The sequence below is a fragment of the Augochlora pura genome, chromosome 11 (genome assembly GCF_028453695.1).
Source record: "Augochlora pura isolate Apur16 chromosome 11, APUR_v2.2.1, whole genome shotgun sequence".
Classification (NCBI taxonomy): Eukaryota; Metazoa; Arthropoda; class Insecta; order Hymenoptera; family Halictidae; genus Augochlora; species Augochlora pura.
Window position 1 is genome coordinate 8,933,418 of NC_135782.1, and position 11,396 is coordinate 8,944,813.

Below are 11,396 nucleotides of genomic sequence, written 5' to 3' on the forward strand. Positions count from 1 at the left end.
TTAATTCTAGTATTAAAAAAATACAATAAATGTATTTTATGTTCATGTCATAAACATTAATGTAATAGCCATAACTAGTACTATAATAGAGTACATAGTAACAGTACTCTATAAGATTTAAAATATATCATCATCTTTATGTCAACCTTAAATACATATAATAAATAACATGATTTGTACGAAAATTATTTGATAACAAAAATAAACGTCTTTAATATAAATGCTTAATTATAATTAATTTGTACATGTACTTAAATATGTATAAATTAAACATTTTGAATAGTAAATATAATATTTAATGTGCAAAGGGTAATATTGTATTTGCAATATTAAAAGTACATAATATTGACATTAAAGAAAGAGCTATTGAAGCTGAATGAAATTACTTGTCTTCCATTCTTTTTCCTTCACGAAAATGTATTTTAAGTATTAAATTGAATTAAATTGCTAGACCAAACACTGAGACAATGCAATACATTGTCTTGTTTTCCCAACGAACAGTACAGCTGCCATCAGTAGCATTATCCCAAAAACAGGAACTTGCAGTATGTAAACCAGCACCATTCTTTTGCATAATAACACAATTAACTGAAAATATTTTCATTAATATTGAACAAGGAATTAACAATAGATATTTAATAATATTTCACCAAACAAACTCTCACCTATATATTTGTAAGGCTTTTGTAATTTTGTAAGATTTCCCAAGCATGCTTCCACAACATTAGATGTCCATTGATTTACTTTATTATGCTGATAAGCATTTCCACCGATAGACACTTCAATTACTTCCTTGATGATTTTGCTGACATCGTCTACCACAAATTGGGTCTGAAATAATGACAAATAAGTAGAATTAAGTTATAACATTCTTGAACTAAATACTACTAATAGTTTATATACTGTAGGAATAAGTTTTGTATAGATAATTGTTACATGAAACGAATATATTTCACACTTGAAGATTAATAAACAAAGTTCAAGAAATGTTTACTAACCTCTTCTTGCATATCTTCCATCATCTTGATAAATTTTTAATAAATAACACACGGACAAGGACAATCTTTAGACGAACCAAAAAGTCATGAACACCTGAAATCAAAATATAATTACTGTTATGACATTACGATAAGTATTACAATATTTGATGAAATTATGGAAATAGAAAATGTATATTATACGCATGCTGCAAATTATCCCCAAAATGGACAGAAAATTTTAATAAACCAATAGTTCTAAGAACGAAAATATAAGCTACTTCTGATTTAACAAAATTATAAAATCATAATAACAAATGATTACATAAATTGTTATTTTCTCGTTCTCATGTTATATTATTATTATTTATATTATACCATCAGAAAACGCATAATTTGCAATTGTCTCACATAAATGCATTCGTTTTTCATTGCTTCATGATGTTCATTTTATGTATTAACAAAATAATACTATAAACAAAAATAATATAAAAATACAGATTCGAGGGGTTTTATTGAAAGTACATTAAATTATATTAATAATTACTATTATGCAAGTTTGAATGCGTGATAAATAAATATGTAAACACATATATGTACAAGTTAAATATGCTGATAATGATAATATATAGATTTATAAGCAAATTAATTAATAAATAATAAAAAATACAAATGCAACTGCTTCTAATATCTATTTGATCATACCTTACGTGCTTCTGGTCATAAAGATACCGGTACGAATAAATTAGTGTATAACTCTTTTCATGCCTGACACATAAACTATTAACAAAACTTCCATTCCAGAAACACCTTCAATTCAATGCAAATTACATATGTATGTACATAGTGAATTTAACACTGTTGCCAACAGTAAAAATTGACAACCATTCAATTCATAGACGCTAGTGATGCTCTATTTTCTTTAAAGAATCGATTCTCCCAAGAAATCGACAACGAATCGACTTTGCAGCAATGGATCCAAAACTTTTATTTTCTATTTACACATTAAAAGTATCAGTACAATTTTGTTACTTTTCTAATAAAACTTTAATCAAAACAATAGTATATATGGTATAGTAAACCATTTCGTAGAAAGAGATAGTCTCAAATTCATAATTCGATATAATCTGCCTCTTTATACTGTGCTTATATAATCGATTGTAACTTACAAACTTGAATGCAGAGTTTCGTTGCTATCTTCGTGGTGAACTTATGAAAAGTACATATGTGTCACTCGATATCATTGTATGTGTACAGTAATGGGTCCTACTCCTACACAATTTTCGTACTCCCTAAGATCGCAAGACGACAGAGTGAGACAAGCTATGTCATTCGTTGGTGTGACTTGTTCCACATGTAGTTGTGCTGATTTCGTTTTCTCTTGCTCACTCGCTATTTTCTATCTTTTTCTTTGACTGTGGTGGCACACCAGTAAATCGTCAACGAGTTAGAGCAAAGAAAATTTCTGCATTGACCCTCTCTGATGGATCGAGCTGCGGCCTGGAGGTGTGCAGGACTAGAATTCATTTACTGTATTTATATCGTATCTTGAAATTGTATATATGCACATGAACATGTGAAGAAATACCGAGGTACCGAAGTTTTCTGTGTGCTGTGTATGTTACTCATCTTGATACATTTTCATTTCTACTGTCTTGATGTATACATAATATCGAAAGCATTTTTTGAATCAATCAATTGAAAAACGTTCGTTCGTAATTCAAGTATTTTAATTTTGGATTTAAATCAAGAACATTGAATGAATTCGATGATGAATAGAGTACGAACAAGTTAAAGGATAATAAGTACAATAACTAAATTTATTACGGCATAAACACAAATTTGTATAAAAGATATTGTGCAAATTATTCCACTGATCAAATGTTGTATCAAGTTCAACGTTCAACTCAAATGATTACAGAAGTCTTAGGAAATATAAGACCTCATAACAAGCAACATGTTAACATTATACGAAATTTCTATAATTCAAAAGGAGCCGTTAATTTTTTTTTACAAAATATACGTAAACGGCGCAATGATCTTTCTAATTTAGTGTACAAAAGAGATGATGAAGAAGATGAGAATCCTGAAGATGCAATAACCTTGAAAACAATATTATTTCCTGATGAAGCACCTGCAAAACACCACTTACTTCAGTTTCATTTTTCGGAATTTTGGGCATATATGAAAAGAGAATATGCAAAATATGCTGAAAGAAAGATACATCAAGATAATCTGATGCTCGGTCCTGAGATAGCATGTACCATACTTGTCCTAAGGAACAGGGGAAAAGTAAAGATCTATAATAAAGATGAATGGATTGAAAAAACCGAAAGATTCAAGACTCCTGAGCTACCAAAGTTTCATGATCCTGACTTTATTTTGGAAGCAATAGATTTAAAGGGCTATCCTATATTATATGAAAACATAGAGACCATGTGCGATCTTTCACAACTACGGTGGCTAAATCTCAGTGGATGTAGTACCATTGATGACTGGGCTCTGGACAGAATATCTGCAGAGTTCCCAGCTTTAGAACACCTTGATGTATCAAACTGCATAAATGTAACAGAAAAAGGATTACAAGCACTGTATAAAATTCCAAACTTGAAGAAATTAATTGTCACAGATTTCCATAATTCTGCAGCACTTGAGCTGACCTGTTTCATGCTAGAAGATATTAATCCATTCTTAAAATGTGAAATAATAAAGATAGAAATGAAACTTCTAGAAGAAAACTGATATGTAAAGTGGCCACTAAAAGTAATTTCAAAAAATATTGAAGTATATTTATAAAACCTAACTTATTTTATGTTATGAGCAATATAATAATTACACATTCTATTTTCAGTAACTAGGTATCTCTCATCAGTTTATTTTTCTCCCTCCGTCTTTTCACATAATATAATTCTGCTTTATTTGAGATTCCATAGGTTTTAATATTTTCTTTGTCATCTGTCAATTTCACATTTTCAAAGCATAAATAATACTTTCTCCATACACGTTTCCAACTTATTATTTGCTTCACATTCTCTCTTTTCAACGATAATGTTGTATGTCGTTTAATGGCTTTTTTAAGATCCAAGACTGTGGTATTATGTGGAGGTACCTAAATGTAAATAAAGCATTACGTATCGTATTAATTTTGTTACAATCTAAGAAAAACAAAATATAAAAATTTCAAAAGATATGTTACCACAATTCCAAGTTTTGGTAGTTCTCCACGGTTTAAGTATATAGTTATTGCTTGTCCTTGCGCAACTGCCATTTGAGCTTTAAGTTCTTCAATTGTCACATCTGTTGGTAAACCATGAAGAAGCGGATCACTTTCAATTATGTTATTAATTGCTTCTTTAGTTAGTTTCACTAGTTCTTCATGATCGAGTTCCGAACTCTTATTTACTGATTCTTCTTTTTTAAATAAATTGTCACGTTCTTCTGAACTTTCTGATTTGGCATTCTCAATTGTACTTTGCATTTTAACCTTGCTTTGTGTAATTATACGAGTTGCAAAAGGAACTAATACCGGCAGAAAAACATAAAATTAACAATACATAATAACACTGTACTTGACATCACGTAACATAACCCATACATAATGTTTCTATATGTATAATAACAAATCTTAAAAACATTTAAGACGACTAGTGATTTTTATAATAGGCTGAAGACTTAAAAATACGAAATTTCTGAAATAATGCATAAAACGACATATCTTAACATAACCTTCGATGAATGACGCAACTTTTCGATTCAACTCCTGTCGCAGTGCTATTGCTACGCCACTGTAATTTATCGATTTCTTCGCTACGCCGATGCCGAGGTTCGACGGAGTCGATGAACACGTGTGCTGCGGCACGCGCCGCGGCTCCTTTGACTCTAATTTCCGGAAGACAACTCATAATACTATAACAAAACTTTTTCAATTTTAAGATTTTGAATGACCGTGCCTTCGTATTCAGTTCGTGACGACTTTCAATTCCTATTCGGCGACATTCATCGAACCATTACTGTATTGCTCTTTTCACCTAACCAAGTGTTTGAGCTTCTACGAGCGACAAGTTTGTCAATTCACAATAAATTTCGAATAAACAAATGAATAAGTAACTAGGAGCACATGCGTCCGTGGTTGTCAAATATCAATTGAGATAAATAATCACAAAATTGCTCTAACTCAATGTGCGATGGCTTAAACAATTGTTCTTTAATTGCCCATTGTTGATTTGTATTGCCTTTCAGAAATGTCTAAAAACATGGAATTATTTTGGTATTTTTAAAAGTCACCAAGCGTCTCAGAAGATTTTCTGCATATTTTTGGAAAAAGATAGATGAGCAATTAAAGAACAATTTTTTTATCTATGTTTCATTAATATTGGTTAATATGTTGAGTCAGCTTCACATAAGTTGTACATATACATGCACGTTGACAGTCTCAATTCTGTCTGGTTCACGCATGTGTAGTCGATGCAGCATATTATCCCTTTAACGTTGCGTTTGTTGACCTCCCTAGCATCACGTATTCTATTCCCCACATTTCCACTGCGCATTCGATCGTGCGCAGATTTTTAAAATAGGCAAGTGATCAGCGAGAAAGACGGAACTAAAGCAAACGAAATCTCATGCAAGGATATATAAATGCTACACGGTGTATAGTTTATCTTACTTTATTGTTCGATTTATTCATACTTTTTTTAATACGTATTCTATCCTTTTGTACTGTTGCGTCGAGTCCGCATACGCAATTGCCGCAGATGACTCGAATGTGTGATCTGCGGCATCTGTGCGAATGATCACGCGTATGTAGAGAGAATTGAGGAATCAACGGGTTTTTGTAATTAACAATTTATTGAAATTTAATTATTGTTCCGGGACGGAACATGTACGTTTTATTGTCTCCAACAAACACTATTGAATCTGCGCGACGTTGGCCAATCATAGTAAAGACAATTTTATTTCGACCTCCTTAGTGTAGTGCTGTGTTTTCCGAACAGTGAGTCGTTGAAGAGGCAAAACAGCACATTTATTAGTGCATTGAGGGCGCGGTTGTCACCGATCAATCTCGGTTGCATTTGTATGTATGCAGTTCATTCTGCAATCCGTGAGGTATAGTGTACTGACCTTTCGTTCATATCGTGTAATTTTACAGCAACATTTGCTGAAGTGCGGTGATCGTTAGTTATAACGATCGAACGCAGCGAGCTGGTCATCGTGCTGAAAGTGTACTGATATTTAAGTCGGAAGCGGACTAACGTCAAAACATTCAGCAAGATGACGGTCATCACAAAGGCCATTAGCGACAAGAGGACGACGGACAAAATGGAACAACCGTTGTTTGTCGAACAAAACGCAACGGTTAGCATTATTTATTTATTTTTACCGAGTTTTATTGTGATGTGTCATGTATAATCTTAAATACAGGAAATCATTACAAGTCATCACAATTTGTAAGTCGTGTAGTGTTTAGTTTTTTTCTTTTGGTAAATAAACTCTTCGTTTGTTATTATCCGGCGAGTCAAATTGTTGATTTTACTAGATGTATTTGTCAAATAATTTCTTTAGTACATACATAGTACTAGTCTTTTTGTTTTGTGGGAACTGCGCATATGATACGTAATTTGATAATGGGTAATAGGAGGATGTATCTCGTTATACTCTATCTATCCGTGTTATCGCAGTTACAAGACTGTATATGTATGTGCACTTGACGATATCCAAACAAATATTGTAAACGTGAAAAACTTGTAATATTTCTATATAGATAAGTATATTTTTTATTGAAATATTCTTATTTATTGTATATTATGGTTTATGTTTTTGGATATAGGATAATAAACATTAAAACAAATTTAACGTTTATTATATTGTTGGGAATGTAATTTTTTAATTATCTAATATTTAATTAATGCGGAATATAATTAAAATACATTTATGTGTTATTTGACGAATTGAAAAATAAATCTATATTCTTAAACAGGATGATACAAAAACAGACGCAGAAGCACAAGTTCCAAAAAGTGATGCTGTAGGACGTTACCTGCTTACCTTCTCCAGGAAAAATGTACGCTACATTCATGTCACAGCAACGTTTTCGCTGTTTCTTATTGGATTCATGGTTTTAATGACTGGTATTGTGGGAGGTGTATGCATATATAAACAATTTGCTAAATCACAAATGCACAGAATCAGAACGGGATGGTACAGCATTCCTTATGATAGTTCAAACAAAGCACCATGTAACAATGGTGGAGTTCATCAAGGATCACTGACAGACCCCGGTGTGTTTAAAAGTCTAACAAGAGTATCAGATCAAGATGAAGATAGAAAAAGTAATGTCTTTAAGGAGCGATTTGAACTTGATTTGGAAAATGGACATTATGAGGATATTGATGTTCCTGATTTTCGTGGACGTCAAGGACGGTTTATCCATGATTTTAACATTGTATGTAGGATAAATTATATTATTTTGAAAATTTGTGGATGTAATATGATCATATGATATTCTTTTTTAATAAATATGCACATTTTATGTACATTCCAGAACAAAACTGGGATAATTGATACTGTTAGGCAATGCTGCTTTGTGATGCCATTAAATCGTCAATGTGTATTGCCACCACGGAATATGTATGATCTTCTCAGAAAAATGTATAGTGGTAAGTTTTTTTATATTAAAAAACATTCCTGTAGTCTTTTAGCACAATAAGTAAGTATACAATCCAATTCTAAATATGAATTTTTGTATGAATCCAATATATTACTATTTAAAGCTTACAATTCTGTCATCAATTATTACTAAATTGAAGATTATAAAACTTAATTGTAGCAAATTGAACAGGATATTCTCAACAGGACACAGATTTTGTTTTTGACTACTATAATTATATTGACTGTTTAAAATTTCTCTTAACGTTTTCCTCTTATTTTTACCAATTAGGAAAAAGTAATAACGATGTATTTGCAACTATATTTATAATCGCTTTTACAGGTTACTATGATGTAGACACGAAAGTTGTTAAAGAAACGATGAAAGTAGTGAAACCACCAATTACTGATTTGTCCCTTGTCGGAACATACATCGCTCGAGAATGTCAAGATTTCCCTAAGTATATGTTAATGAAAGTAAATACGAGTAGCACGAATGGTAATTATAAATAATAAATAAATAATAATAATATAATAAAATTAATATTTGATAAAATATTAATATGTTCATTTTATATTACAGTTTTCAAGCGTAGCGTATCAAATGGTGTATTCGGAGTGTTTGCAGGCAAAAATATTATAGAACTAAATATTTTAAACATAGACGAGATCGAAGAATATAACAAAAGCTCAAAAAATTGAACAACAGGAATTTATAATTATTCATAATAGAATGTTTACTACCAGTAGATCAATGTATAAAAATATTACACATCTCAGCAAACTTAGGTAAATTCTTCATGAATATCCAGAAAATAATTTTTATTCTTGTTAATTGCATTTTCTTTAAAGATTTAACGATCAAAGACTCAGTATTATTATGTATGACTCAGTATCCTCATTCTTAAACGTTCCCATGTTAAGATTTAAAAGCTCTCATTCCTAACCATTTCTCTGTCAAGACAAGGAAATATTCATTTTGAAACGCATATCAAGACATTGTTCAGTCTTCCCATCATTCCATATTTTAGCCTTGAATCAGTGCAGTTATAACAAAACTAAAATGTATTAATTAATGTATATGTATCTAATGTTTTATCAGAATTTAAATAGCTAACTAGTTATATGTGCCTGATACAATTAGAGATTTATTATGTTTAAAGCAAAAACATTAATTAAATTCCATGAAACGTTGATGGTGCTTATTAATAAGATAGAAGTGCGTTATCGTCTCTTTTTTTTACTTCTTATGCTTAAATCATTTAATATGTAATTTTAGAGGCATATAGTGGTACGTTTTGAAATCGTTATACACACGAAGCATTATTGCACTTACGAAATGTAATTATTAATACATGTACATTCGTCTGATTTTTGTAAAGTAATATTAACTCTACAAGTTTCATGAATTGTAAAATTTTTACTAAATCAAGATGTTTTTTATCGGTGTATTTGAAATCAATGATTATTTAAAGACTAATCACAGTACATACTTTCATACCATATCAGTACTGCTCATGAATAAATGCAATAACGGATTCTTTTTTGTTAGATAATAATAAATGTTGTATAACAAAACATGTGATTTATTGAAGGAAATATAACACTACAATATGTACCGAAGATGATACGATACGGATAATAAAGTTGCTGTGACCAAATTATCATTATGGCGATTGAAAATAGAAGCGTGTGATTGAGTGACACTATATTGAATTCCTTTTCCATGTTATAATATTCTTGATGATGAATTCAACTTCGGTCATCACATTTTATCTACAAGTCTTTTATGATATGAAAGGAAGTGGGTATAGCGTTATTTTATCATATCTGCTTATTTATATAACATGTATATGCATGAACGTTCACATTTTCAATATTTAACATTTTACTACCATATTTAACAATTATTTATTAATCTTAAGCAAGTAAAATCACCTTATTCACACTGTGTCGAAAAATATTAAAAAATCCCTTATCAAATGAACCGTTTCACAAAGTTTTAAAAATCATTTTCTTTATTATACAAAAATGTTTGTCAATTGTTACAATATATTTATCTGCCTATATATATTATTTAATATCATAATTACAATTATGTTTGAATATATATTTCTTCTATGTTAAAAAATACGAAGATAGGCATTTATCTTATTCTTTCATCTGCTTTAAGATTCATTATTTTTATTGTTTACTATCAATTTTGTATTTTATAGTATAGAATCAATAATATACTTATAATTACGTATAAAAAAATATTTCCAAATAAATATTTACCCATTTTTTTCAAATATTTAGATATAAAATTAATTTCTCATTCTTTATGATATAGTTACTAGTAATACATTTAGCCCTCATAATTTTATTATAGTTACATTGATTTAATCACTATTATTCCAATTCTTTACATGTATATGGGTAGTAACATATGCATATGTGATGTATTTTTATCTAAAATAATTTTCTGTCGAAGTAACGAAATACTATGTATCAGAAACATCTGCAATTCATCTTTCTTTGGAAATGAACATAATTACAGTTGAACTTTTTTAAGTGATTCGAGGAATACTAACAACGATAATGTAACATCCTAAGTGTATTATTACTATTGTTATTAATATCAATGTTATTACTATTTTTAAAAAACTGAACGATGTTAGCAAAGGAACATTGAGCTATACAATTTTGTAGAATAGTTTTCTCGTGAACTATTGAAACATGTGTTCGTGTTATCGTTAAATTTTACATTTTACAATATTTGTACTTTGAAATTACCATGGTTCAATTTTTTGTCAGAACATTTTTCATGGGTGCTATGGTGCGATAAAGTAATCAAATTTCTTAGACTACAATGGGCGTCATATGAGGTAAATGATATGATTGCCTGTTGCTCATATTGTAGCAGTAGGAGAGGAATTGTAATGCAAACTCCATTGTTAAAATTAATAGCATCTATGTATTGTGGTAACATTTATAGTAAAAAGTTTGAATAAAAATGTGCATTTTCTCATGAAATGATCATGTTCACAAATAAAATAGTATGTACTGTGAATTGTAGTGTGAAGAAATAAATTATACAATCTATGTGTCTTGTTATATATTATTAATTTAATAAAACCTCAATTACAAAATATTTTTGTGTGTACATACACTATAATTATATTTAAACATAGAAGCTTAATCGCCGGAATTCAGAGACAAAAATGTTAATAAAAAACGCCAAATCAAAGAGAAACGTAAATTATATCCTACATTCCTTTCTTATATATAATATTGAAAACAATCTCATGATTATGACTAGAATAGTGCAAAGAAAATTCAATTAAGATAAAGAGCCCAAGATCAAAATCCTCGTCTTTTATATTTACTATTTTTTACAATAACCATCCAAAATGTAATGCAAAAATTCTAAATCCAAATTTACCATATATCATTACAATCACGAACTATTTTAATTGATTTTCTTTCTCAATAATAAACAGAAACGTATACAATATGCAAGTTTATAAGTGTAGGTGCAAACAATTCACTAGTAAAAAGAATTGTCCGATATCGACAGATATCTCGTTTTAAAGTACAATCCTCTACGAAACCTCAAATGGATCCGAGGACCGTTTTCCGATCGTTGAGAATGTTTAAACGAAAACTTTTGAACGGGAACTGCAAGAAAATTTGAACTCGAATGCGAGGTGAATTTGTCAGATTCCGCAGTGTTCGGGCATGCCTAGTGAGCACTGCTCGGAAACGTGCGGAACCGGAGGACAGCCATTGGGTAGG

The 11,396-nt window shown here is 30.1% G+C and overlaps 4 protein-coding genes across 4 annotated transcripts; 2 read left to right on the forward strand and 2 right to left on the reverse strand.

Moving 5' to 3' along the window:
* Positions 1–420: 420 nt before the first annotated feature.
* Positions 421–1,822, reverse strand: Dlc90f (dynein light chain 90F). Its single transcript, XM_078194398.1, has 4 exons — positions 1,683–1,822; positions 999–1,092; positions 666–831; positions 421–588 (listed from the first exon to the last, which is right to left on the reverse strand). Exons 2-4 carry the CDS (start codon positions 1,020–1,022, stop codon positions 440–442), a joined length of 339 nt encoding a protein of 112 aa, XP_078050524.1. The 5' UTR covers positions 1,023–1,092; positions 1,683–1,822; the 3' UTR covers positions 421–439.
* Positions 1,823–2,184: 362 nt separating this feature from the next.
* LOC144477091 (distal membrane-arm assembly complex protein 2) lies at positions 2,185–3,831 on the forward strand. The gene has a single exon (XM_078194544.1). It carries the CDS (start codon positions 2,859–2,861, stop codon positions 3,717–3,719), a length of 861 nt encoding a protein of 286 aa, XP_078050670.1. The 5' UTR covers positions 2,185–2,858; the 3' UTR covers positions 3,720–3,831.
* On the reverse strand, positions 3,692–4,935 carry LOC144477092 (U11/U12 small nuclear ribonucleoprotein 25 kDa protein). Its single transcript, XM_078194545.1, has 2 exons — positions 4,174–4,935; positions 3,692–4,086 (listed from the first exon to the last, which is right to left on the reverse strand). The coding sequence occupies exons 1-2, from the start codon at positions 4,453–4,455 to the stop codon at positions 3,832–3,834; spliced, it is 537 nt and encodes a 178-aa protein (XP_078050671.1). The 5' UTR covers positions 4,456–4,935; the 3' UTR covers positions 3,692–3,831.
* Positions 4,936–6,037: 1,102 nt separating this feature from the next.
* LOC144477308 (integral membrane protein 2A) lies at positions 6,038–9,286 on the forward strand. Its single transcript, XM_078194951.1, has 5 exons — positions 6,038–6,329; positions 6,952–7,416; positions 7,516–7,630; positions 7,963–8,118; positions 8,203–9,286. The coding sequence occupies exons 1-5, from the start codon at positions 6,246–6,248 to the stop codon at positions 8,319–8,321; spliced, it is 939 nt and encodes a 312-aa protein (XP_078051077.1). The 5' UTR covers positions 6,038–6,245; the 3' UTR covers positions 8,322–9,286.
* Positions 9,287–11,396: the final 2,110 nt, after the last annotated feature.

Excerpts from the sequence above, each read along its gene's own strand:
- Dlc90f (XM_078194398.1), bottom strand. The coding sequence starts at position 1,022 with ATGATGGAAGATATGCAAGAAGAG. Across the intron at positions 832-998 it reads TGGAAGATATGCAAGAAGAG|ACCCAATTTGTGGTAGACGA; the intron begins GTTAGTAAACAT and ends TCATTATTTCAG. Across the intron at positions 589-665 it reads AAAGCCTTACAAATATATAG|TTAATTGTGTTATTATGCAA; the intron begins GTGAGAGTTTGT and ends AAATATTTTCAG.
- LOC144477091 (XM_078194544.1), top strand. The coding sequence starts at position 2,859 with ATGTTGTATCAAGTTCAACGTTCAACTCAAATGATTACAGAAGTCTTA.
- LOC144477308 (XM_078194951.1), top strand. The coding sequence starts at position 6,246 with ATGACGGTCATCACAAAGGCCATTAGCGACAAGAGGACGACGGACAAA. Across the intron at positions 7,631-7,962 it reads TCTCAGAAAAATGTATAGTG|GTTACTATGATGTAGACACG; the intron begins GTAAGTTTTTTT and ends TCGCTTTTACAG. Across the intron at positions 8,119-8,202 it reads AAATACGAGTAGCACGAATG|TTTTCAAGCGTAGCGTATCA; the intron begins GTAATTATAAAT and ends TTTATATTACAG.
- LOC144477092 (XM_078194545.1), bottom strand. The coding sequence starts at position 4,455 with ATGCAAAGTACAATTGAGAATGCCAAATCAGAAAGTTCAGAAGAACGT. Across the intron at positions 4,087-4,173 it reads TACCAAAACTTGGAATTGTG|GTACCTCCACATAATACCAC; the intron begins GTAACATATCTT and ends ATTTACATTTAG.